We start from the raw sequence: 27,995 nt of genomic DNA on the forward strand, positions 1-27,995 counted from the left end.
GCCGGTAAATACTATCACAGGTCAAGACCAGAATAAAAGGGGCGCAGAAACGGTCCCTACAAATGACGAGAAACAGCCATTTCCCATGACTGGAATCACATCACTAATAAGCACCAGGTCCTTACAGTGAATGGGATTTAGCCACAACCCTAAACATATCACTAATGTTTAGAATAGATAATTCTGCAAAGCAGATCTGACAACCCACGCGATGTTTTTACATGTAACTTTTCGTTTTACCAGCATTATTCCTCACACAAAGATTACAAAGTGTCTGCACAGCTATATTCAGCCACAAACACCCAGGCGCCATTTTAGGTGAGACTTAAACTTCCTGGTTAGCAAAGTAGACAGAAACTGATCGACGTCATAATACAATCCCAGGCGCATGCGCGGTTGCGGTACTATTGTGCAGCGGAAGCTGTTGGACATTCTGTTTCCGTTGTAGAGGTCTTAGACAACATGGCGAAGATCGCTAAAACACACGAAGGTAAGATTAGCAAACGGAAAAATCTTGTATTTGATGTTGAGGTAGATATGAAAATGTGCTTTAACGGGTGTCGATGTAGAGTACACCCAAGTTATTGATCGATTTAGGGTAACGGTGAGCTTGCAAAGTTTAGTGTGAGGATTGTGTAATGGCGTCATGGATTTTCGTGGTCATGCTGAAATGCGATGAGGCTTTTTTTATTATTATTTTTTTAATTTAAGACACCGTTTCTCATCGGCTGTGATACGAGTGGATGTTTTCTGTACCTGGAATTGTAGGACGGACACGGATGATATTACTGTTGCATGTTGTGAACTTGTGTGTGTTTGGGCAGCGATGATCCTTTTTATAATTGTAACAACATTTTTGGATACTTTGAGAGTGATTGTTTGCATTGGAGAGTATATGGATGCCAGCCAACACAGCTCCATACTGTCAAACACTGTATGAAAAAGGTAAGGGCTTATAGGGGATTCTTTGTGCGAAGTTTTAAATACATCACCTATCCAAAAGCTACCGGTAGGTTTCATATTGATCAGTGGGACTGCCGGGAACCCCCTCCTATCATGAGGATGTGCACCTCTCCCACATGAATGGAGCAGTGGGCAAACATCCTTGCTGGCTATGACTGGGACAGGAATCATTTGCTCCTGTGCCCTACCTTTCAGCCTTATCTTCTCAAAGGGGTTATCCAAGGTGTAAAATATCTCTCCTCCCCCCCCCCCTCATATAGGTTATACCAGGCATGTCCAAACTGCGGCCCTCCAGCTGTTGCAAAACTACAACTCCCAGCATGCCTGGGTAGCTTACGGCTATTAGGGCATGCTGGGAGTTGTAGTTTTGCAACAGCTGGAGGGCCGCAGTTTGGACATGCCTGGTTATACTTATCCTGCTCCCCGGCATCTGTGTAGCTCCTGCCCCCGGCACGGCCACTGCTGCAGCCCTCCATCAGCGATGGAGGCAGCCAATAGCAGGCTGTGCTAGGGGTGCTCATCCCTGTTGAAGGCCGCTAAGATTGAGGCCTATGATTCTCATAGTCATGCCTAGTGGCCTATTGACAATAACATGAGGGACCGCCTGCTCTCTGACACAGGCATAAAGGGTCACAGGCCAGCACGGGCTTGCATCGAAGAAAGTGAGTGTTGTATGTTTTTTGTTGTTAAGCTGCTAATGGGGGACATAATATGTGAAGATGCCACTACTAAGGGCATTATATTTACAGAGGGTACAACTGGGGGACATTATATCTACTGGGGCCTAAATGGAAATGACTACTGAGTGGGACTGAAGGCATAGTTACTAAATAGGCATGTTCTATGTGTCCATTTATGAAGTAACGAGTTGTGGTCGGGGGACGTTACCAGAATTATCGTTGGGGGGGGGGGGGATCGAGGAAAGGGAGAATGACTTCAGCCTCGTAGCTGGCACATGCGCAATGCGATACCCGGTCCTGGCAGGGCATCGCAATACCTACTGCGCATGCGCCGGCTACGAATTTGTCCGCGCAGCCGCAATGGAAAAGGCGAGGGGAGGGGAGTAAACGGGCGGGCACAGGCACAAGGAGGGCAGGGTTATGAGCCGTTGGGGAGGTCCGGTCTTGGGCTCGAAAGATTGAGACACCGCCCTGGGCACTTGAGAGGGCTCGTTTACACAATCTTCAAAGTTCATTTTTGGCAGAAAGAAGACTCGGTTATATGCAACAAAGGTACCGTTTTTAACTGCTGGGTGGCACATATAACGCTATAGGATCTGTCTAATATGGTCAAATGTGGTGACAGACTCCCTTTAATGACCAGACCACTTTTTACAATTCTGCACTACACTACTTTCACCGTCATGCAACTTACCACCCAAATGAATTTTAACTCCTTTTCTTCTCACTAATAGAGCTTTCGTTTGGTGTTATGTCATTGCTGCTGACATTTTTACTTTTTTTGTTATTAATCGAAATTTACAGAAATTTTTGCAAAAAAATGACATTTTTCACTTTCAGTTGTAATAAAAAAAAAAAAAAGACATCTATATATAAATTTTTCTCTAAATTTATTGTCCTACTTGTCTTTGATAAAAAAAAATGTTTGGGTAAAAAAAATGGTTTGGGTAAAAGTTATAGCGTTTACAAACTATGGTACAAAAATGTGAATTTCCGCTTTTCGAAGCAGATCTGACTTTATGAACACCTGTCATGTTTCCTGAGGTTCTACAATGCCCAGACAATAGAAAACCCCCACAAATTACCCCATTTCGGAAAGTAGACACCCTAAGGTATTCGCTGATGGGCATAGTGAGTTCCTAGAACTTTTTATTTTGTCACAAGTTAGCGGACAATGATGGTTTTTTTTTTCTTACAAAGTCTCATATTCCACTAACTTGTGACAAAAAAATAAAAACTTCCATGAACTCACTATGCCCATCACAAAATACCTTGGGGGTGTCTTCTTTCCAAAATGGGGTTACTTGTGGGGTAGTTATACTGCCCTGGCATTTTAGGGGCCCTAATGTGTGAGAAGTAGTTTGAAATCAAAATGTGTAAGAAAAAAAAATGCCCAGTGAAATCCTAAAGGTGCTCGTTGGAATGTGGGCCCCTTTGCCCACCTAGGCTGCAAAAAGTGTCACGCATGCGGTATCGCTGTACTCGGAAGAAGTAGGGCAATGTGTTTTGGGGTGTATTTATTTATTTTTATCTTTTTTCATATAACCATGCTGGGTGACAGAAATGTCTCTCTAAAAGTGAACTTTTCCTTTTGTATTAAAAAATAAAAAAATAAAAAATAAAAAAAAAGTTGGCATTATAGCGATATTTCTCTCACCCAGCATGGGTATATATAAAAAGACGCCCCAAAGCACACTGCCCTACTTCTCCTGAGTATGGCGATACCACATGTGACACTTTTTTTGCAGCCTAGATGCGCAAAGGGGCCCAAATTCCTTTTAGGAGGGCATTTTTAGACATTTGGATCCCAGACTTCTTCTCACGCTTTAGGGCCCCTAAAATGCCAGGGCAGTATAAATACCCCACATGTGAACCCATTTGGGAAAGACGCCCCAAGGTATTCAATGAGGGACATGGCGAGATCATAGAGGGGGAAAAAAAAAACTCTCACAAAGTCTCCCTTTCCGCTAACTTGGGACAAAAAGTTCAATCTGTCATGGACTCAATATGCCCCTCAGCGAATACCTTGGTGTCTTCTTTCTGAAATGGGGTCACATGTGGGGTATTTATACTGTCCTGGCATTTTAGGGTCCCTAAAGCGTGAGAAGTCTGGAATATAAATGTCTCCTCACACTGATTAAGGTGCTCTCTCCTTCTTCAAGGCAGTAGACAGAATTGTTCCAGTGAGAGGCCCCAGGTCCCCCCCCCCCCAGGATCTGAACCTAGTATTTAAATGCCTTAACTAGGGAGCCTTTTGAGCCTTTGACATCCTGTTCAGTGAAGTTCCTTACCTTTTTTTTTAAACTAGTCCTGTTGCTAGCACTAAGCTCAGCCTGAATTATGCTAACCCTTCTTCTAGCAATCTGTATCAACCCTCCTTTTGGGTCTATTCTAGAGGATAGGGTTGTTCTTAGACCAGACCAAAAATTTTTACCAAAAGTTCCATCCAAGTGTAACAGGCTCCAAGAAATAGTTCTTCCGTCCTTAATAAGGGTAAGATGGCCTCAAAAAGTTCCCTAGCCAGATGGATTAGAACAGTAATTTCTGTGGCTTACTTCTTTTTTGGGAGTTCTCCTCCTCAATCTCTGAAGGCACATTCTACTCTGCAGTTTCTACATCTTTGGCTGAGAGGGCTAACGTTTCTATTGAGCAAATCTGTAAGGCTGCCACGTGATCTTCTACCGTCACTATCTGCTTCAGCTAAATCCTGTCTCTGATCTTCTTCTATTTGGGGGAAAAAGGTCCTGGAGGTTGTTTCCCATGGGGGTTCTCTGTAATAGCTCTCTGTGGTGCTGTCGTGGGGTAAGGGAAAAATGATGATTACACTCGCCGGTAATCAGATTTTCCAGACCCCACGACAGCACCCTTCCTTACTCCCTCTCTGGTGTTCACGATTCTGGTGGAGTTGCACAGGGTGTAGCAAAAAAATAATAATTTTTACATGTTTGGATAAACTAACTTGGGTTGGCATCACTCTCATGCTCTATAAACCACTGAGGTGGGAGAGAGGCTCCACCTTTTTTATTCTGCTGGTTTCCTGTCCCTGGAGGCAGATCCGCTCTCTGTGGTGCTGGAAAATCTGATTTACCGATGAGTGTAATTCTTTATTTATTTTTTTGCCCATAAGATGCACCTAGATTTTATCGGGGGACAATAAGAAAAATATTTTTCATTGGACATCAGATCAGACGCCCAATGTTAATAAGACCCTAATCAGACCTCAGATAAGAGCCCCAATATAAATAAGACACCCCCCCCCCCCCTCCATTCAGACTTCTGATTAGTCCCCCATGCCTATTCTTCTTAGGAAATTAAGTACTTGTAATTTAGGTACAATCCTGCTAAGACTGCTTTCACACTAGCGTTCGGGTGTCCGCTCGTGAGCTCCGTTTGAAGGGGCTCACGAGCGGATCCGAACGCAGCCGTCCAGCCCTGATGCAGTCTGAATGGAGCATCAGTCTGGCGGCGTTCAGCCTCCGCTCCGCTCGCCTCCGCACGGACAGGCGGACAGCTGAACGCTGCTTGCAGCGTTCGGGTGTCCGCCTGGCCGTGCGGAGGCGTGCGGATCCGTCCAGACTTACAATGTAAGTCAATGGGGACGGATACGTTTGAAGATGCCACAATATGGCTCAATCTTCAAGCGGATCCGTCCCCCATTGACTTTACATTGAAAGTCTGGACGGATCCGTCCGAGGCTATTTTCACACTTAGCTTTTTTTTGCCATTTTAATGCAGACGGATCCGTTCTGAACGGAGCCTCCGTCTGCATTAATATGATCGGATCCGTTCAGAACGGATCCGATCGAACGCTAGTGTGAAAGTAGCCTTAGTCTTCTATTCACTTTTGACTTGTATGTTTACCCTTTTTATGAGATGTCATAAATAGACAATTTAAAAAGACTTACACTTGTTTTTTCGTTTTACAGACATTGAAGCACAGATACGTGAAATTCAAGGAAAGAAAGCCACTCTAGATGAAACGCAAGGAGTCGGGCTTGATTCAACTGGTTATTTCGATCAAGAAATTTATGGTGGAAGTGACAGCAGATTTACTGGTTATGTTACATCTATAGCAGCAAATGAGCAAGAAGATGTAAGTTGTTTGGCTTTATTAAGCTAAATGTGTTTGAATTCTAGCGTGCACAATATTTGTTATATAAATTGGATTATAGATAGATAGATAGAGCTTTTTCTCTTTCTCTTTCTTTTTTCTCTTTCTCTTTCTTTTTTCTCTTTCTCTTTCTTTTTTCTCTTTCTCTTTCTTTTTTCTCTTTCTCTTTCTTTTTTCTCTTTCTCTTTCTTTTTTCTCTTTCTCTTTGGCCTCTTTCACACGGGCGTGAGTTTTTTTGCCCGGATAAGAGCCGGGTGCGTTGCGGGAAAATGCGCGATTTTTTTTTTCTGCGCAAGTGCAAAACATTGTCATGCGTTGCACTCACGTGAGAAAAATCGCGCATGTTTGGTACCCGAACTTCTTCATAGAAGTTCGGGCTTGGGATTGATGTTCTGAAGATTGTATTATTTTCCCTTATAACATGGTTATAAGGGAAAATAATAGCATTCTGAATACAGAATGCATAGTAAACCAGCGCTAGAGGGGTTAAAAAAAAATAAAAAATAATTTAACTCACCTTAGTCCACTTGCTCGCGAAGCCCGGCATCTCCTTGTGTCTCCGCTGCTGATGAACAGGACCTGGGGTGAGCTGCTCCATTAAATACAGGTTAAGGACCTTCGATGACGTCACTCCGGTCATCACATGGTACGTCACATGATCTTTTACCATGGTGATTCACCATGGTAAAAGATCATGTGATGACCGGAGTGACGTCATCGAAGGTCCTTAAGCTCTATTTAAAGGAGTAGCTCACCCCAGGTCCTGTTCATCAGCAGCGGAGACACAAGGAGATGCCAGCTTCGCGAGCAAGTGGACTAAGGTGAGTTAAATTATTTTTTATTTTTTTTTAACCCCTCTATGGCTGGTTTACTATGCATTCTGTATTCAGAATGCTATTATTTTCCCTTATAACCATGTTATAAGGGAAAATAATAATGATCGGGTCTCCATCCCGATGGTCTCCTAGCAACCGTGCGTGCAAATCGCACGGCATCCGTACTTGCTTGCGGATGCCATCCGATTTTCACACACCCCATTCACTTCTATGGGGCCTGCGTCACGTCAAAATCGGAAAATATAGAGCATGCTGCGATTTCAACTGAACACACAAGTGATGCGTTAAAAACATCGCTCATGTGCACAGCCCCATAGAAATGAATGGGTCAGGATTTAGTGCGGGTGCCATACGTTCGCCGCACGGATCGCACCCGCACGGAAAACTCGCCCGTGTGAAAGGGGCCTTTCTCTTTCTTTTTCTCTTTCTTTCTTTTTCTCCCCTTAAAGAAAACCTGTCACCACAAAAGGTTGTACACCAATCTCCAGACCTCTCACATTGGTGGGACCTGCTTGGTATTCATACTTGTCTGATCAACCAGTGCTTGCTCCCTGGCCTCCACTTGTCTTGGGTCAAACCATGTAAACTTCCTGTTTGTCTCTGCTGCAGCCAATGACTGGCTGATGCTTACCTTGTATCACATGGGTTACCTAAAGGGCACATTCTAAAGAGATAGTAAGGGCTCTTTCACACAAGCGGATGCTGTGCAGGTAATCTGCTGCATGAAAGAGATCCAAGCCCCGTTCTGGACATCCGCTCGTGTGAAAGAGCCCTAAATACACAGGGTTGTGGTTTTTTTTTTTTTTTTTTTTTTACTAATAGTTAGACTTTTTGTCATTAGCTACTATTTTTTTTTTTTTATAATGTGTTTTAAAGTTTTATTGAAAAGCATAATACAATAGTATCATACTGAGTATTTTCTAATTATATTTTTTCAAATAATGCAAATATCCATACATTAAGGAAGAAGAGAAAAGATACGAACAAGTTACTGGTGGCAATGTAATTGAAACAGTAACAATTGGTTTAAACGATAGACCAGTGGTTCGCAACCTTTCTAAAGCCGTAACCCCTTAATACAGTTCTTCATGTTGTGGTGACCCCCAACCATTACATTTTTTTTTCCTTCCTACGTCATAACTAATTTTGCTACTGTCATGAATTGTAAATATCTGATATGCAGGATGTATGCCAGTCTATTACAAGGTGTTAGGTAGTTCTGTAATTGGCGCTGTGTTGTGGGGGATCTGTGGAGGGCGCGGTTATGGGGTTGTGTGCTATAACACATAGGGCCATGAGGGGGGCCAGCATAAGACATATAGCATCTTATGCTGGTCCCCCTCATGGCCCTATGTGTCTCCTCATGTGTCCTGAACTGCGCACATAACTGTCTTTGCGTGTAAAGTATGTTACTCCTGTGTGAAACACTCTCCTAGTGAGATTTCCCTACCTCCTGACTTCCTGTCGCACTGCTAATGACGTGAGGAGGCGTTCCTGAGTTTTGACGATCTGCGCATGCGCAAACCGACAGTTTATGGAAAATCTCAGCGGAGAGCCTTAGTAGGGAAATATTACAGCCCAGTGCGCAAGCGCGGCTAACTCCGGCGCAGATCGTCAAAACTCAGGAACGCCTCGTCACGTCATTAGCAGTGCGACGGGAAGTCAGGAGGTAGGGAAATCTCACAAAGTAGGGTACTGTAACGCTACAGTCGTGCAGCCCTAATAGGAAGCCTCAGGCGCTCCCCCCCCCCCCCCCCCACCACATTAAAATATTACATCATATCTCTTGACCAGTATATAAATGGCATTGCCACGTTTTATCCACAAGGCAACGAGAAACGCATAATGGTGAAATACAACAAGGCTGGACACAAAAGGGATAGACACTTAGGGGAAGGAAAGAAAAAACTTCTAAAGAAGTGTATTAGCATAATCATCCCAGGGTTGCCATATTCGGTTAAACTTTTCAATCTGATCAGTTATGGTAGCTGTAAGATATTCCATTCTTCTGATCTCTAATACACTGGCCAGTAAGTGTAAGTGAGTAGGAGAGTCTGTCCTCTTCCAGAAACTTGCTATCAGACTTCTAGCTGCCGTTAATATATGTAAAATCAATGTCAAAATGTGTATTAATGATAATAATAATAATTCTTGCATAGCAAGACCACATAATGTTATCTCACATATAATATTATTATTATTCATAGACAAAAATTTACCAAAACGTGCAGATTGTTCCCGATCAGATTGCTATTACTTTGTGGAACGATCCCGCCCACGTGGCGGGCCCCGGAAGCCCCCCTTTTTTCCCCATAGACTTTGACAGGGTACATTTTCAAATCGCTCCCATTCGCCAGGCTTTGACGCTAAAGTCACCAAACTTGGGTCACTTAGTCATGGAGTAAACCTGAAAATTTTGGGCACATTTCGGGGACTCCAAAAAGTGGGCAGGGCCACACAGAGCCAATCAAAATCTCCCCATTGACTGTAATGAGACCTTCAAATTGCTACTTCTCCCACATTTTTAGGAGTACAAATTCCAAACTTTGCAGACTTGGTCGGCACCCACCCGAGTACCTTGCTTGTGCTTTGTTACTCGATCCCACCCTCCGGGCCCCTGGGACAGGGCCCCCAAAATCCACGTTTTTCCTATTGACTTTGACAGGGACAATTTTTAAATCGCTCCCAGTCGCACAGATTTGAAACTAAAGTCACCAAACTTGGGTCACTTAGTCATGGGGTCAACGCGCAATTTGTTAGCACATTTCGGATACCCGAAAATGTGGGCGGGGCCACACAGAACCAATCAAATTCTCCCTATTGACTACAATGAGACGTTCAAATTGCTACTCCTCCCACAGATTTAGGAGTATAAATACCGAACTTTGCACTCTTGGTCGGCACATACCCGAGGATCTTGCTTGTGCTTTGTTAACCGATCCCACCCTCCGGGCCCCTGGGACGGGCCCCCGAAAACCTCTTCTTTTTTTTTTTTTTTTTTTTCTCCCATAGAGTTTTATTGGAAAAATGCAAACGTTTGTCACTCATACAGCTTCGGAGTGAAACTCGCCAAACTTGGGTCACTTAGTCATGGGGTCAACCTGAAAATTTCGGTCACATTTTGGGGACATTAAAAAGTGGGCGGAGCTACAAACAACCAATCAGATTTTCCCTATTGTCTTCAATGAGAATTTTAAATTGCTGCCATTTCAACATTGTTAATGGCAGGGTTGTTAAACTTAATATATTCGGTTAATAGGTGACTAGAATTCAAATGTTTTAAAGTGGGCAGAGTCTACAACGGCCAATCAAATTTCAGCTATATGTTTTAATGGGAAAATTTAAAACTGCCGCTGCTCTTAGACTGTTAATGGCAGGATCCCCAAACTTGGTACAGTTGGACAATTTAGGATTAGGATTAAAATTCAGAAAAGTGGGCGGGGCCAAAAACAACCAATCAGATTTCTTTGATTTCAATGGGAAAATTTTAAAATGCAGAAAATTTAAAAATGCTGCCATTATTGATGTCAGGGGCTTCAAATCTCAGAAATCAGGTCATAGATTACTTCGGCTTCAAAAATCAGATTTTCCCTATTGACTTCAATGAGAAACCTTTAAATTGCTATCATTCTCACAATATTTAAGCCAGAATACCCAAACTTGGCTCCGTAGGTCATTGGGTGACTGGGGTCAAATTTTTTTTCAAAGTGGGCGGGGTCTACAATGACCAATCAAATTTCAGCCATTTGTTTAAATGGGAAAAATTCAAACTGCCGCTGCTCTTAGACTGTTAATGGCAGGGTTCTGAAACTTGGCACAGTTGGTCACTGGAGGACTGTGCCAATGTATATCTCATTTTGGGGACGCTATAAAGTAGGTGGAGCCACAAACAACCAATCAGATTTTCCCTATTGACTTCAATAAGAAACCTTTAAAGAGCTGTCATTCTCACAGTATTTAACTACCTCCCGACCGCCGTACGCGTATATGCGTCCGGGAGGTGGTTGCTTTATTCCTCCTGGTCGCATATACGCGTCCTCTCGCGAGACGCGAGATTTCCTGTGAACGCGCGCGCACAGGAACAGAAGGTAAGCGAGTGGATCTCCAGCCTGCCAGCGGCGATCGCTCGCTGGCAGGCTGGAGATCCGAATTTTTTAACCCCTAACAGGTATATTAGACGCTGTTTTCATAACAGCGTCTAATATACCTCCTACCTGGTCCTCTGGTGGTCCCTTTTGTTAGGATCGACCACCAGAGGACTCAGGTAGGTCAGTACAGTCCCACCAAACACTACACTACACTACACCCCCCCCCCCCCCCCCCCGGTCACTTATTAACCCCTTATAAACCCCTGATCACCCCATAAAAACTCCCTGATCACCGCCCTGTCATTGATCACCGCCCTGTCAGGCTCCGTTCAGACGTCCGCATGATTTTTACGGATCCGATCCATGTATCCATGGATCCGTAAAAATCATGCGGAAGTCTGAATGGAGCCTTACAGGGGGGTGATCAATGACAGGCGGGTGATCACCCATATACACTCCCTGGTCACCCCCTGTCATTGATCACCGCCCTGTCAGGCTCCATTCAGACGTCCGCATGATTTTTACGGATCCGATCCATGGATCCGTAAAAATCATGCGGACGTCTGAATGGAGCCTTACAGGGGGGTGATCAATGACAGGCGGGTGATCACCCATATACACTCCCTGATCACCCCCTGTCATTGATCACCCCCCTGTCATTGATCACCCCCCTGTCAGGCTCCATTCAGACGTCCGCATGATTTTTACGGATCCGATCCATGTATCCATGGATCCGTAAAAATCATGCGGACGTCTGAATGGAGCCTTACAGGGGGGGTGATCAGTGACAGGGGGGTGATCACCCTGATTACCCTGATCACCCCCTGTCATTGATAACCCCCCTGTCAGGCTCCATTCAGACGTTCGCATGTGTTCTGTGGATCCGATCCATGTATCCATGGATCCGTAAAAAATCATGCGGATGTCTGAATGGAGCCTTACAGGGGGGGTGATCAGTGACAGGGGGGTGATCACCCTGATTACCCTGCTCACCCCCTGTCATTGATAACCCCCCTGTAAGGCTCCATTCAGACGTCCGCATGCGTTCTGTGGATCCGATCCATGTATCCATGGATCCGTAAAAAATCATGCGGATGTCTGAATGGAGCCTTACAGGGGGGGTGATCAGTGACAGGGGGGTGATTACCCTGATCACCCCCTGTCATTGATAACCCCCCTGTAAGGCTCCATTCAGACGTGCGCATGCGTTTTGTGGATCCGATCCATGTATCCATGGATCCGTAAAAAATCATGCGGATGTCTGAATGGAGCCTTACAGGGGGGGTGATCAGTGACAGGGGGGTGATCACCCTGATCACCCCCTGTCATTGATAACCCCCCTGTAAGGCTCCATTCAGACGTCCGCATGCGTTCTGTGGATCCGATCCATGTATCCATGGATCCGTAAAAATCATGCGGACGTCTGAATGAAGCCTTACGGGGGGGGGTGATCAATGACAGGGGGGTGATCAGGGAGTCTATATGGGTGATCACCCCCCCTGTCATTGATCACCCCCCCTGTCATTGATCACCCCCCCCTGGTAAGGCTCCATTCAGCCATTTTTTTTGGCACAAGTTAGCGGACATTTTTTGTTTGTTTTTGTTTTTTCTTACAAAGTCTCATATTCCACTAACTTGTGTCAAAAAATAAAATCTCACATGGACGCACCATACCCCTCACGTAATCCAAATGCGTAAACATTTTTAGACATTTATATTCCAGACTTCTTCTCACGCTTTCGGGCCCCTAAAAAGCCAGGGCAGTATAAATACCCCACATGTGACCCCATTTCGGAAAGAAGACACCCCAAGGTATTCCGTGAGGGGCATATTGAGTCCATGAAAGATTGAAATTTTTGTCCTAAGTTAGCGGAAAGTGAGACTTTGTGAGAAAAAAAACAAAAAAAAATCAATATCCGCTAACTTATGCAAAAAAAAAAAAAATTCTAGGAACTCGCCATGCCCCTCATTGAATACCTTGGGGTGTCTTCTTTCCAAAGTGGGGTCACATGTGGGGTATTTATACTGCCCTGGCTTTTTAGGGGCCCGAAAGTGTGAGAAGAAGTCTGGGATCCAAATGTCTAAAAATGCCCTCCTAAAAGGAATTTGGGCCCCTTTGCGCATCTAGGCTGCAAAAAAGTGTCACACATGTGGTATCGCCGTACTCAGGAGAAGTTGGGCAATGTGTTTTGGGGGGTCATTTTACATATACCCATGCTGCGTGAGAAAAATATCTTGGTCAAATGCCAACTTTGTATATAAAAATGGGAAAAGTTGTCTTTTGCCAAGATATTTCTCTCACCCAGCATGGGTATATGTAAAATGACCCCCCAAAACACATTCCCCAACTTCTCCTGAGTACGGCGATACCAGATGTGTGACACTTTTTTGCAGCCAAGGTGGGCAAAGGGGCACCTTTCGGATTTCGCAGGCCATTTTTTACACATTTTGATTTCAAGGTACTTCTTACACATTTGGGCCCCTAAATTGCCAGGGCAGTATAACTACGCCACAAGTGACCCCATTTTGGAAAGAAGACACCCCAAGGTATTCCGTGGGGGGCACGGCGAGTTCCTAGAATTTTTTATTTTTTGTCAATTTAGCGGAAAATGATGATTTTTCTTTTTTTTTCTTTTTTCCTTACAAAGTCTCATATTCCACTAACTTGCGACAAAAAATAAAAAATTCTAGGAACTCGCAGTGCCCCTCACGGAATACCTTGGGGTGTCTCCTTTCCAAAATGGGGTCACTTGTGGCGTAGTTATACTGCCCTGGCAATTTAGGGGCCCAAATGTGTGAGAAGAACTTTGCAATCAAAATGTGTAAAAAATGCCCTGCAAAATCCGAAAGGTGCACTTTGGAATATGTGCCCCTTTGCCCACCTTGGCAGCAAAAAAGTGTGACACATCTGGTATCGCCGTACTCAGGAGAAGTTGGGCAATGTGTTTTGGGGTGTCATTTTACATATACCCATGCTGGGTGAGAAAAATATCTTGGTCAAATGCCAATTTTGTATAAAAAAATTGGAAAAGTTGTCTTTTGCCAAGATATTTCTCTCACCCAGCATGGGTATATGTAAAATGACCCCCCAAAACACATTCCCCAACTTCTCCTGAGTACGGCGATACCACATGTGTGACACTTTTTTGCTGCCAAGGTGGGCAAAGGGGCACATATTCCAAAGTGCACCTTTCGTATTTCACCGGTCATTTCTTACACATTTTGATTGCAAAGTTCTTCTCACACATTTGGGCCCCTAAATTGCCAGGGCAGTATAACTACCCCACAAGTGACCCCATTTTGGAAAGAAGACACCCCAAGGTATTCTGTGAGGGGCATGGTGAGTTCCTAGAATTTTTTATTTTTTGTCGCAAGTTAGTGGAATATGAGACTTTGTAAGAAAAATAAAAATAAAAAAAATCATCATCATTTTCCGCTAACTTGTGACAAAAAATAAAAAGTTCTATGAACTCACTATGCCCATCAGCGAATACCTTAGGGTGTCTACTTTCCGAAATGGGGTCATTTGTGGGGTAGTTATACTGTTTGGGCATTGTAGAACCTCAGGAAACATGACAGGTGCTCAGAAAATCAGAGCCGTTTCAAAAAGCGGAAATTCACATTTTTGTACCATAGTTTGTAAATGCTATAACTTTTACCCAAACCATTTTTTTTTTGCCCAAACATTTTTTTTTTATCAAAGACATGTAGAACTATAAATTTAGCGAAAAATTTATATATGGATGTCGTTTTTTTTGCAAAATTTCACAGCTGAAAGTGAAAAATGTCATTTTTTTGCAAAAAAATCGTTACATTTTGATTAATAACAAAAAAAGTAAAAATGTCAGCAGCAATAAAATACCACCAAATGAAAGCTCTATTAGTGAGAAGAAAAGGAGGTAAAATTCATTTGGGTGGTAAGTTGCATGACCGAGCGATAAACGGTGAAAGTAGTGTAGTGCCGAAGTGTAAAAAGTGGCCTGGTCATGAAGGGGGTTTCACCTAGCGGGGCTGAAGTGGTTAAAGGGTTTCTACCACTTGAATATCACATATTTGGTGTTCAGACACTAGCGATCTGCTAGTGTCTGTTCTTGCCTACAAGCTAATTATCACATTAATCCGGCCTGCCGATATCTCAAAAAAAGCACTTTTATCTTTATGCAAATGAGCCTCTAGGTGCTATGCAGGCGTTTTTCATAGCACCTAGAGGCTCCGTCTACCTTGCAGTTTGCCGCCCTGCGCCTCGCTCCAGCACGCCCATCTCTGCCTGTAATCGATCCTCCCCCTGCTTCAGCCTTCCGAAATCTCGCGCCTGCGCCGTCCGTCGCGGCATTCGGAGGCATTCGGCGCAGGCGCAGTCCATGTCTGATCGCTCCGTGCTCAGACATTTCCACTGCGCCTGCGCCGATGTCATCGGCGCAGGCGCAGTGGAAATGTCTGAGCACGGAGCGGTCAGACATTGACTGCGCCTGCGCCGAATGCCTCCGAATGCCGCGACGGACGGCGCAGGCGCGAGATTTCGGAAGGCTGAAGCAGGGGGAGGATCGATTACAGGCAGAGATGGGCGTGCTGGAGCGAGGCGCAGGGCGGCAAACTGCAAGGTAGACGGAGCCTCTAGGTGCTATGAAAAACGCCTGCATAGCACCTAGAGGCTCATTTGCATAAAGATAAAAGTGCTTTTTTTGAGGTATCGGCAGGCCGGATTAATGTGATAATTAGCTTGTAGGCAAGAACAGACACTAGCGGATCGCTAGTGTCTGAACACCAAATATGTGATATTCAAGTGGTAGAAACCCTTTAAGCCACAGCACCCAAACTCGGCAGGGTGGGTCAGTGTAAGGCAAAGGTCAAAATTTATAAAAGTGGGCGGAGTCTACAACGGCCAATCAAATAGGTGCAACCTTTCCGCAGTTACTCAAGCCACTCCACCCACTTACTCCGCCCACTCCAGTTGTAAGCTACTGGTGGAGGCAAGAACACTTCACACAATTTCCCCAGAAATTGTAGCTTTTCTAGTTTATTATTATTATTATTATTATTATTATGATTAACGATTTGATACATATGCAAATTAACCTGAGATGAGTCCTGTCCCTGACTCCTCTCACTTACAGGACTCATATCAGGTTAATTTGCATATGTATCAAATCGTTTTTTTTACACAATAAAAGCACACAGAGCTATGGGGACTGGGTATTGCGGATGTGCTAGCGGCCATCTAGCAACCCATGTCCTCAGCTCTTTACCCCAAATCCCGGTGACAGATTCCCTTTAAGAGCTGTAAGAGTATTACACGCTATTCTATATCTTTTCCCATTCCATATAAATTTTAATATTGCAAACTGAAGTGCTCTTAATTCCTTTCCTGGAACTGTAAGGGTTTCAAATAAATATAGTATCTTGGGCAAAATAGACATTTTGACATATATACGACCTAAAAGGTAAATAGGCAAAGACATCCACTTATTAAGAGGTCCTTAATTTCTCACTCAAAATTTCCCTTTTTTTTTTTTTAAGAGGGAGTCAGCTGCACTCCCAAATAACGTGAAACCTTATTCCATCTGAAGTGAAAGTTAGACTGAAAAGTAGCCCTCATTTCCGGAGGGACGTTAAAGGGAACCTGTCACCGGGATTTTGTGTATAGCGCTGAGGACATGGGTTGCTAGATGGCCGCTAGCACATCCACAATACCCAGTCTCCATAGCTCTGTGTGCTTTTATTGTGGGAAAAAAATGATTTGATACATATGGAAATGAACCTGAGATGAGTCCTGTCCCTGACTCATCTCACATAGAGGACTCATCTCAGGTTAATTTGCATATGCATCAAATAGTTTGTTTTTTCACAATAAAAGCACACCGAGCTATGGGGACTGGGTATTGTGGATGTGCTAGCGGCTATCTAGCAACCCATGTCCTCAGCTCTATACCCAAAATCCCGGTGACAGGTTCACTTTAAGTGGGAGTGCTTCTGTTTCTGTGGTGTTTATTTTATATCCTGACAATTTACTATACGAATCTAGTAGTTTAAAGAGATTAGGGATAGTGACGTGCAGGTCAGTCAAAGTAAGCAAAATGTTGTCCGCGAATAGGGATATTTTAAATTTCTATCTGATTGACCTTGACTCCATGGTTGGGATCTAATGGCAGCTGCCAGAGGTTCAGTGCACAACATAAAAAAAGGTGAAAGTGGGCATCCTTGACGTGTACTATTATAGATGGGAAAACGGCTGAGATTGAATATGTGGCATTTTAATGGTAGCAGTTGGCTGGGTATACAGAGCATGGGTATACCGATCCAATTTAATAGATATTGGCGGTTGAAAGTCTAATATAGTATTAAAAATTTCTCCTAGTAAGTCGTCCAGGTGTTCATCCGATTTCTGGTAGGCCCCTAATCCTGATTATTGTTCCTGCGCCCCCTGTAATCTAAGTCTTCTAAATGGCGAGAGTGATCTTTAATGGTCTGAGATTGACTGCAAGTGAGTCACATAGCGACTTGTATCGTCATGATCAGAATCTATAGAGTCAATGCGAGCAGAGATTTTGCTTAAAATCTTGACGCAGTGAAGATATTTCGGATTTACAAGCACTCCTCACCTCAGCTATCAGCGCCTTGAAGCCTTCTTTGGTAGGCAAATGTTTTAGAGACTGAAGTAGCAAGGACTGTGAGGATGGTAAAGTATTCTCTTCCCCCCCCCCCCCCCCCCCCCCCCTCATCTGAGAGTTGATCCCAGCATACACTTGCACCCTCGCTTCTCCCCAGGGTTCGTGCTGGCTCTGTAAGATCTCCTTCAGCATCACCCCAATCTCTCCTCTTCTGAGACGGGGTTGCTGCTTGCCTGGTCTGCTTCAGTGCCGTTTTAGGTGGCATTTCAAGTGTTATAACGGCAAAGCACTCTGTTTAGGCCCTTTTTTATTTGCCGGCTTATCAGCCCGGTGTTCACCCCTGCCGGGCACAAACTCCCCTGCTGCAGGCGAGAGGATGGACAGCTTGATCTGTGGCCTGACGGTGCGCTCCTGCCTTTGTGGCAGGCGGAGTGTCAGAGCGGTCACACTGCTGAACTCCAGAGGCTTCGGGCTGAGGTAGGCCGCAAATCTGACCCACGAGTGTTGGGCCCCTTATAAAGTAATTGTCCAACGTGTAGCCAGCCGGGATGGGGATCGGAGCGTTACCTGGCTTCTTAGAGGGCAATTTATTTATTTTTTTCCCTATAGGATGCGTTGCTCCCGCTTCAAAGTCCCCCTTTGCGTCTTTCAGCGGCAGAGCTCAGCATTCACGCCGCCATCTGCTTAGACGTCTAGGCCACGCCCTCAACCCAGGATCAATAGTGTTAGCTATTTTTCTCAGGCAGGTTTATGATGGTTATATTATGAGGCTTCAGACCTCCAACCCGTGAATATTTTCCCTGTGCAACGAATATCCCATTTGCTTCTGATCAGAGAGATAAGACATCCCTGACTCAACATAGGTTGTCAATATCTGAAATCTTTATTCTCCAGCACATAGTTATATAGGGCTTGTTGGGGGTGGGAACATAGTGTCCTTCCAGATTCAATTGCACCAATCCTCCTAGAACTCAACAGGCATTGGGAAACATGTGTTTATCAATATACAGTTGAAACGTTGCTAAACAATGCTGACATCTGCTATATACAATACATGAAAGGGTTATTTTACATTGAACAGGTTTTTCTCTCCATGCTAACAAGTTAAATAGGAAATCACAGGTTCCTGTCAATGTATGTGAGGTGAGATGTTAAATAGCCTTTTGGTCAGGAAGGCTGCTATTGTGTCCAGGACTAGCAGAGGGTGTAAGATATGTTAATGCGAGGTACTGTATTTCCACAAGAGATAAGGCTTGTATAATATGTGTCTAATCTGTAATGTATCAAAAGTAAGATTATGAAAATCCCTTTCAAATAGCTACTATTATTAATCAATTAAAAACATTGCTGAAGGGTACTTACTCTTAGAAAGAGATTTAAATGTATAAATTACAAGTTTTACTGAGTATTTTCCCTAATAACTATATATCAATCTGCGCAGCTCCTCCTGCTCTATAACCTATGCATGCAGATTTCACAGCATTTTGTGGTGATGGGTTCTCTTTAAATCGATCCTTTGGTTAAAAAATAAATAAAATTCACATTAACTGGGGAATGAACATTACTTGCTCTTCCATCTTTTTAGCTGCACATTTATCAATCTTCCAGGCTGCTTATCTGCCATCCAAGAAGGCCGCTTCGCTTTTCGGACTGTCTGCATACTGTGCATTTAGTAGCCAAAAACTTTTCCATTACACCCCATGACTGCACCTGTGAGAGATCCTCCCCCATCTGAACAGGAAACAGGATCCTCCTCTCTCCTCTTCTGTCTGTTCATGTTTCCTGTCCATAGGGCCATGGGAGTGGAACTCTTCAGGATCCTTCAAGAGAGCTGATCCCTAGTGGAGACTTACGCTGTCAGGATCTCCATTATGAGCTGCTGTGTAAATTTCTGTCAGGATTCTCCCCATGGCCATAGAGGAAATCAGTTTGGCTTCCTCTTGTACCCTTCATGTGTGCAGCCGGGCGGTGTTTCGGTGGGGAGGGAGATCTGTCCTCTCGCTGTAAGCCGAGCATGGCACGTGGTCTTAGTAGCTCTGTTCCGGGCGCGTTGTGAGAGAGTGTGCCGAACGTGACGTGTGTTCCACAGTGGAATGTTAAGGGGGAGGAGGCGGAAACATGGCGGGTTAGGGCGCGCCCTTCAAGAGAACATGGTGGCCGGCCTGTATGGGAAGGAGGAGCAGTAGCTGTGTGGCAGGTTGCTGAACAGTAGCCAGTTCCTTCCCAAGAAAACCCTTTTCTCTGGCTATCATGCAGGAAGACGGTGATATGTCAAAGCACACGGAGCGACAGGAGCAGAGATCAGTCTGACATGGTACTCCTGGGTGGGGGTAAGAGGGTTTGTACCCCAGCATCTTCTTTTTATAGGGAGGTTGCTTTATTATTAATTTTCTTATTTTTATTGTGGGCAGTGTATTTAATACAGGTTAAGGATGCCGTAAGAAAAGCTACCCACAAGACAAAAGCCAAAGAATGTGGCATATGTAAAAATAAAAAATATGGGGAATTCAGCCCGCACAACCCTATGCAGGTGCAGATTGCTATGGCTAAATACAGATACAAACGCAAAAACACAAATGCAATCGCACTCTGCAACCAGCACTCTGACCTGCCTTTATGCTGGATATTGAATAAGGCATTGGTGTACATTTTGGCCAAAGCGTAATAAGCCACTCGCCATGTCAAGGTCGCCTTTTTATGAGTGGTCCCTAACACTAGTTCCTACCTTGTGTGGCTTTCATGGCCCATTAAAAGTCCAGGGAATGTAGGCACAGCATGCACGCCAAGCACACTCTGCTTTTAACCCCATCCGGTGCCATTACAGCTTTTATCGGATCCAGGGATGCAAGTACCAACATGTATGCTGAGCCCACTATATACTTCTCCTGGAGCCAAATGGCACCTGCATAGGGTTGTGCGGGCTGAATTCCCCCATATTTTTTCTTTGTAGTATATATTGGAGGCGTGGTGATCTCCAAGCAGTCATGCACACCTGACCAGTTAGTATGCCCTGGAGCCTGGTTTTAAAGTCAGTATAAAACTGAGTCTGTTTATATAGCACCTACCAGTAGCCATTTGGCTCCAGGAGAAGTATATAGTGGGCTCAGCATGCATGTTGGTACTTGCATCCCTGGATCCGATGAAAGCTGTAATGGCACCGGACAGGTAGGAACTAGTGTTAGGGACCACTCGTGAAGGCGACCTTGACGTGGTGAGTGGCTTATTACGCTTTAGCCAAAATGTACACCAATGCCTTATTCAACATCCAGCATAAAGGCAGGGCAGAGTGCTGGTTGCAGAGTGCGATTGCATTTGTGTTTTTGCATATGTAAAAAGAAGTTAAGCCTGTCTTGCCCTAAAGTCTGTTGGCAAGCATGTTTGGACAGAGTGGTGGCAGAGGATTCCCCGTCCTTATTCCAGAACATAGAAGACCTTGTTAAAATGGAAGTGCAGTCATCTGTAGAACAGCTAAATAATGTCTCTCCCTACCTCATCTAAACAGAAACCTGTTTAGCTGGTAGATTTGGACTCGGATGAAGAAGGGTTGGTACAGGATTCGGATTCATCCTCTGACCTTGATGGAAGGTCGCTGTTTAAAGTGGAAGATACTGCCCGTAGAAGGTCCGTAAGATCTACTATGGAGGTAATGTTACGGATGGTGTTGCAGAAAACAAGAAGTAACAAAGAGCCGACTGACTTGATCCCAAACTAAGGAACAAATGGGTGAGCCCTATAAAAGCCCTAGTGCTCTCCCTGACTGCTCGGCCCATGCAAAGATCTTTATGATAGAAAATTGCATGTCCTCGTACCTAGACTGAGTGACTCCTGCAAACCCGATAATAGTGAGGGGACACTACCACGGGTTCCCTGCACTTAATACAGAGGGAGTCAAGATCACCTAGAATGAAGCCTACAGGAAAACGCAAATACAGAAATAGTTATCTGAGGAACCATCAGTTGTAGCATCTAGCAGTGAAGACAATCCAGGAAGTAGTATAAACCACAAATTGAGGCAGTATGGGAGGGGATATAAAGGGAGGCAATCACTGCTAATAGATGACAGCTGGGAGAGGGAGAAGAGATGTCAAAGCGAAACCAAAACAAAAGAACATCATGCAGGAGGTACTGAAGAACGTCTGTAAGAACTTCTCAAAGATCTGGCGGTGACAGGTAGAGGACGAAAGAATCTAGACACAGACAGGAATTAATGTTTGAAAGTCTAACACCAAGAAAGCCGAGAGTCTTCCTTATACAGGACTATAGTAAAGAACTGATAAAAAGGGAATGGAACAAACCTGATTAAATTCTTCGTAGGTCGGTAAAAAGTAAGTATCCTTTTAATTAGTGTTTCTACTTGGCAGAATATACCTCGGGTTGTCGCTCCAGTGGCAAAAGTAAATAAAGTCAGACCTACCTTTTGTGGCGCTAGGATCACTAAAGGACCCTATGGATAAAAGAGCAGACACATATCTTGGAAAGAATGGGAAAGCATCTACTTCTTCCTTTAAACCGAATATTGCTACTACGTCAGTGGCTAGGCCACTTTAAATATGGCTAGGGCAACTAGAATCCGATATTGCAAATAAGACCCCTAGGGAACAATTTCTGGAGGCAATCCCTACACTGTTGAAAGCAGTTGAATTTATTTCTGATGCGTCAGCTGACATTTTAAAATTTTCAGGTAGGGCGGCAGCTTTCTCCAATTCAGCCATGAGATCCCTATGGTTGAAAGGGTGATGTAGCCTCAAAGTCTAAATTGTGCGCCCTTCCATGCCATGGTAACTTTGTTTCATCCTGCGCTGGATGATATTTTGGAAAAGGCAACAGACAAGAAAAAGGGGGTTTCCTGTGTCATCCTTTCCAAAACAAAGGAAACCCTTTCGCTTTAGAGAGAAAAGAGAGGATATCAAAGACCAGAGGAAAAGCAATGATTGGAGGAAAAAGAGGTTAAAGTATTTTGTTTAAATCCAAGCCTCAGTCATCAAATGCAGCTCAGCAATGACGCCAGGCCTCAGGTGGGGGGTCATCTTATTTTGTATTTTCAAGTCTGACAAAATTATAAAAGCGAGCCCCTAGGTAAAGAGTATAATAAAGGGGGGTTATCAGCTAGACTTCAAGAGAACCCCACCAAAAAGAGTAAAAAATTACTAATTTGCATCAACACTCTCCAAAACTTTAAGCCTTATTAAGCGAAATGAAAGCCCTAATGGAAAATGCAGTATTGGTCCCTGTTTCATCAGAAGAAATAGGGAAAGGGTTTTGCTCAACTCTATTCCTTGGGCCGAGACCAATATCAGACGATAATAAATTCAAAGGACCTGAATGTGTATCTGTCTTAAAAGAAATTCCAGATGGAGTCAATCAAATCAATTTCTACCTATAGAAATTGATGTCTATCAATGCCATTACACAAAGACTTTTATTACCATGTACCCATATATGCCATATAGTTTTCTTAGTGACTGTACAGAGGACTCTGTTCTTCAGTTCAAAGCACTACCTATTGATGTGTCACAAGTGCCAAAAATATTCACAAAACTGTGGAAGTGATGGCTCAAATAAAGAGCTTGGATGTTTATAATAATCTTTCACAATGGCTTCCCCTTTAACGGTGACCTTCACAGTGGCCGTCCTTAACGGTGAACTCCACAGTGCCCTCCCATTTAACAGTGGCCCCTGCCCCCCATGCATTTAGCAGTGTAGTTGTGACGTCATACGACTATTTCAGGACCTGCAAACGGCTAAAACCTGTGATCAGTTGTTTTGGCAACCTAGAGTAGGAAATGCAAGCTTCTATTGGCTGATAAGGGACATGTGACCATGTGTAGGGCAGATAGGATTTTAAGTGAAAATCTGGCAGGCTTGTATTGGATAATGCAGGTGATTTTTTGTGAATATCTCTGGAACGGTAAGTCCTGGAGAGCTGAGACCCCTGCAAGATTTCTTTCCAGGTAGTAAGGGATGTGTATACCAATTTTCGTTTAAGTGGATGGTTGCGTTTTTGAGTTTTCTTGGAACATGCACATACATACATAATAGGCCTGCACGATATCGCCAAAGCAATTGTATTGCGATAATCGACGATTGCGATTTGGCCGACCCAAAAATACTGCAATTGCCTATACACGGATGCTGCACAGCACGGTCGGCAGGTGTATCAACGGAGGGAGGAGGGGCTGGGGGCCGGCATCTGGATTAGCAATGACAGCAGGTACTGGTGCAGTCCCTGTAGTCTAATGCATCGGCCCCACTCACTGTTGTATAATCTTATCTAACCTGTAGGCATTGTTAAAATGTAATCATCCTTTGTAATCCAGCTTTATTACTTGCAATTAAATTCCGTAGCAGGGGGGAGGCAGGCCGGAGGGCAGGCAGCGCATCGCTCACTACGTCATGCACCTGCGCCGCCCAGTTTGTCAGGCGCCCACACTGTCTTCATTCATAGTGAGTGACGCGTCGTCCGCCCGGCCTGCTTCCTCCCTCCTATCTGCTACTGAATTTAGTTGTAAGTAATACAGCTGGCTTACAAATGATTGTTATATTTTAACAATGCCTACAGGTTAGATAAGATTATACAACAGTGAGCGGGGCTGGTGCATTAGAATACAAGGACTGCACCTGTCCCCGCTCTCATTCCTAATCCAGATGCCAGCCCCTGGGTCATTCACACTGCAGGGACACTGTTATGGGGGGATCTGTGGATGGCACATAGCATAAGATGCTATATATGTGTCATCCACAGATCCCCCTGCCCCCCCCCCCCAAATAACAGTGCCATCCAGAGACCCCTCCCCCCCCCCATAACAGTGCCATCCAGAGATCTCTTCCCTCCCCCCCATAAGTGTCATCCACAGACCACCATTTAGTTCAAAAGCACACTTTTTGGTTCAAAATATTTTAATTTTCTTATTTTCCTCCTCAAAAATAATTATCTGATGCCAAGACTAAGGCTACTTTCACACTAGTGTTTTTATTTTCCGGTATTGAGATCGTCAGAGCTTCCATTTTGTCCTTATTGTCAATTTAGACAAAACGTAACTGAACAGAAGGGAATGCTTCAAAAAGCATTGCGTTCCGTTTGGTTGTGTTCCCATACCGGAGAGCCAACCGCAGCAAGCTGTGGTTTTCTTTCGGTAATGGGATGCAGAGCAAAACTGATTCATCATGACCCACAATGCAAGTAAGTGGGGACAGATTCGTTTAACTCTGACACAATAGAAAATGGATCCGTTCCCCATGACTTTCACTGAAGTCCATGACTGATCCTTCCTTGCTATATTAAAGATGATGCAACCAGATCCGTTCATAACACGGCGGGCGTTTATCGGAAGCCTGTGCTTGTTCAACAAATCGTTGAGCAGGCACCTCGGCTAAATGCGCGGGGGGTTGTCCCTGCCCCCCATGTCGGCGATCGCAGCAAACCGCAGGTTTCCAGGACGTCCTCCATGACAGCACCCATGGAGGATGTCCTTACTGGTTTCTGTTGGGACAGGAAGAGAGACAGTTTAAAGGGCCCCTCCCCACCCCCTTGCTCCAGTGTTCTTCCTGTCCCAACAGGGATAGGAGGAGTTAGACAGCTCTCTCCTAGAAAGTTAGGTAGGGAACGGGGGCGAGTCTGGTCGGGGGGTTCCTACCTCTCCTCTTCAGACTCGGCAGGCCCCCGAACCAGCACCACTCTGGGAAGCGGTCCCCTGGTTAAGTCCCCAATTCTCTCTCTGGCCGGCCGCATGAATCGGGGACGCTGTTGCCGCTTCTCCCCATCTGGGCTCGGCTTCGGCTCCTGCCGCCTCTGACGTCAGTTCCTGGCCGCGCTCACGTGATCGGAAGCGGCGCGACGCGGCAGTACAAGCAGCATGCTGGAGACACGCTGATCCGGTGGTCTCGCATGTCCTGGGGGTTGACTCTTCCCTGGAATGAGTCCCCCTGGGAAAGAGCAAGTGGAGGCGGAGTCAGGCGGCGACGGGCGGACCGGTAAGTCACCTGAATCTTATTTAAGACGCCAGATGGCAGCCTGCTAGGTTGCATCATGGAGGTCCAGGCGTCCAGCAAGCTTGAAACTTGCTCAGACTCCCCCGTCCAGGCCCCTGTAAGTAGTCACCTGCATACCTTGTACAGGGATAGGTCCTTGGCTCAGCAAGGAACCAGGGCACAGGCCTCATGGGGATCCCAAAAAGAAGGGCAGGAAATGCCCGACCTGCCAAACAAAGCTGCTAGAGTCCTATAAGAAGCAGCTATGCCCAGAATGTATCTCCAAAATTATGAGGGACGAACGGACATCCCTGCTTTCAGATCTAAGGGATATTGTAAGAGAGGAGGTGCAGGCGGCAACCTCTAGCCAAACACCCCCTCCTCCTTCCCCCCCCCCCCCCCTCCTCCAAAAAAGCCAGGATCCAGTCAGGCTCTGACTCAGAGGAAGTAGGGTTATGCGTCTCAGACAATGACGACAGAGTCCCTCCATCAGAATGAGCAGAGGAGATACTACTTTTCGTCTGAGGACTTAGATTCCCTGCTCAACGCCATTAGACAGACCATGGCTATTGAGGAGGAGGAACAGACTCGTTCGGTAGAGGATGAAATGTTTGGGGGTCTTAAAGTCAGGAGAAAGAAAGTCTTCCCAATAAATGAAAATCTTAAAGATCTCATCACAGAGGAATGGGCTGATGGCGAAAGGAAGCTCTTTATTCCCAGGGATTTTAAAAATCGTCTGCGGTTTGACCCAAAGGACACTAACCTCTGGGACGAGGTTCCCAAAGTAGATATCCAGGTGGCCAAGATCGTGAAAAAAAACTCAATACCCTTTGAGGATTCGTCACAACTAAGGGACCCCATGGATAGGAAGCTAGACGGCCTGTTGAAAAAATCCTGGGAGTCAGGGGCAACCGCAATTAATACCAACATTGCAGCTACTTCGGTTTCCAGAGCCTTAATCTTATGGATTAATCAACTGGAGAGTCACCTTAGGGCAAGAACATCCAGGGAAGAAATCCTAGAGTCTCTCCCGCTTCTAAAGATGGCCTCTAGTTTCCTGGCGGATGCCTCAGCGGAGACCATTAGATTCGCAGCCAAGTCCCAGTCTCAGACTAACGCCGCTAGACAGGCCCTCTGGCTCAAGTCCTGGTCTGGGGACGTAGCGTCAAAGAACAGACTCTGCTCCATTCCGTTCTCTGGCTCGTTTATGTTCGGCCCAGTTCTGGACTCTATTCTCCAGAATGCGGCAGATAACAAGAAGGGGTTCCCTGAGGAGAAGCCAAAAAAAAAAAACAGCCCTTTCGGAGGCCCTCGGGCCAAAATCAGGCCAGGGCCTATAGAGGGAAAGGAAAATCGGGCCGCTGGAGCTACCCCAAGGGTAGAGGCAGGGGTTTCCTCTTCAACACCAATACAGGGAAACCATGACGCCAGACCAGTGGGAGGGAGATTTCGTCACTTTTGGGAAAGATGGAAGAGAGTTACCTGCAATCAATGGATCCTGGACTCCATCAGGGACGGCTTCAGGATAGATTTCAGAACTCCTCCTCCCCAAGTGTTCCAGGTGACCTATTTCAAATCTCCTCTCCTCCAACAGACCACCTGGCTCTGGGAGCTATCACCCAGGTTCCTCCTCCCCAGCAGTTCACAGGCCATTACTCAAGACTTTTCTTTGTAAAGAAGCCAGACGGGTCGATGAGGACAATCATCAACTTAAGGTGCTCACCTTTGCACATTGGACCTCAAGGATGCGTATTACCACATCCCCATACATCCCCAACACCATCAGTACTTAAGGTTTGCAGTCAGGTACGGAAAGGAGACCTCTCACTACCAGTTCCAGTGCCTGCCGTTCGGTATCTCATCTGCCCCCCGCCTATTCACAAAGGTAGTATCCGAAATGATGGCCTTCCTTCGCTAGAATACAATTACAATCGTTCCCTACCTGGACGACTTCTTGCTGATAGCAGACTCGGTTCAAAAATTGCTGGGGGACATCCATCAAACCTTAGCCCTATTCAAGGACTTGGGGTGGATCGTGAACTACCCGAAATCCGACTTGATACCGGACACAAGAAAGGAATTCCTAGGCACTCTCCTGGATACAAGAATACAACACTCATTTCTTCCAGAGAGAAAACAGACCAATCTGAGACAAAAGATTGAGTGGGTTTTCCTCTTTTTGAACAACTCTATCAGGGAAGCCATGCAGATCCTGGGACTGATGACCTCCTGCATCTCAATAGTACCCTGGGCCCGATTCCACTCCAGGACCCTCCAGAATGCAGTTTTGACAGCTTGGAACAGAGACCACCGTTCTCTGAACTCCAGGATGAAAATATCGGGAAAAGTGATAAAATCCCTGTCCTGGTGGACAGAACCAGGGAATCTGGAGAAAGGAGTCCCGTGGATTTGACTCCAGCCATAACCGTCACCACGGACGCGAGTCTGAATGGCTGGGGGGGGGGGGGCACGTGGACCAGCATCTCTTCCAGGGTTCCTGGGTCCTTCAAGACAGGATAAGATCCTCGAACTACCGGGAACTGAAGGCAGTGCTGAAGACTCTGAGAGCAGCCAAACATCTCCTCAAGGATCAACACGTCGGGATCCTATCCGACAACATTACTACGGTATGTTATCTAAAAAGACAGGGCGGTTCCAGATGCCCGCTCCTTCAGGATCTAGCAGATCAAATCTTCATATGGGCAGAAAGGGAGGTTCGGTCCATTTCAGCAACCCATCTA

General features: G+C 45.2%; 1 protein-coding gene across 2 annotated transcripts in view; it reads left to right on the plus strand.

Annotated features, from left to right (window-relative positions):
• Positions 1-409: 409 nt before the first annotated feature.
• SF3B1 (splicing factor 3b subunit 1) overlaps positions 410-27,995 on the plus strand; it is a 170,035-nt gene continuing 142,449 nt past the window's right edge. For both annotated transcript variants that reach the window (XM_044302777.1, XM_044302778.1), the window contains exons 1-2: positions 410-490; positions 5,570-5,736. In XM_044302777.1, the coding sequence (XP_044158712.1) occupies positions 463-490; positions 5,570-5,736 (195 nt within the window). In that variant the 5' untranslated portion in view covers positions 410-462. The remainder of the gene's footprint in view (positions 491-5,569; positions 5,737-27,995) is intronic.

Source organism: Bufo gargarizans, chromosome 8, assembly GCF_014858855.1.
Source record: "Bufo gargarizans isolate SCDJY-AF-19 chromosome 8, ASM1485885v1, whole genome shotgun sequence".
Lineage (NCBI taxonomy): Eukaryota > Metazoa > Chordata > Amphibia > Anura > Bufonidae > Bufo > Bufo gargarizans.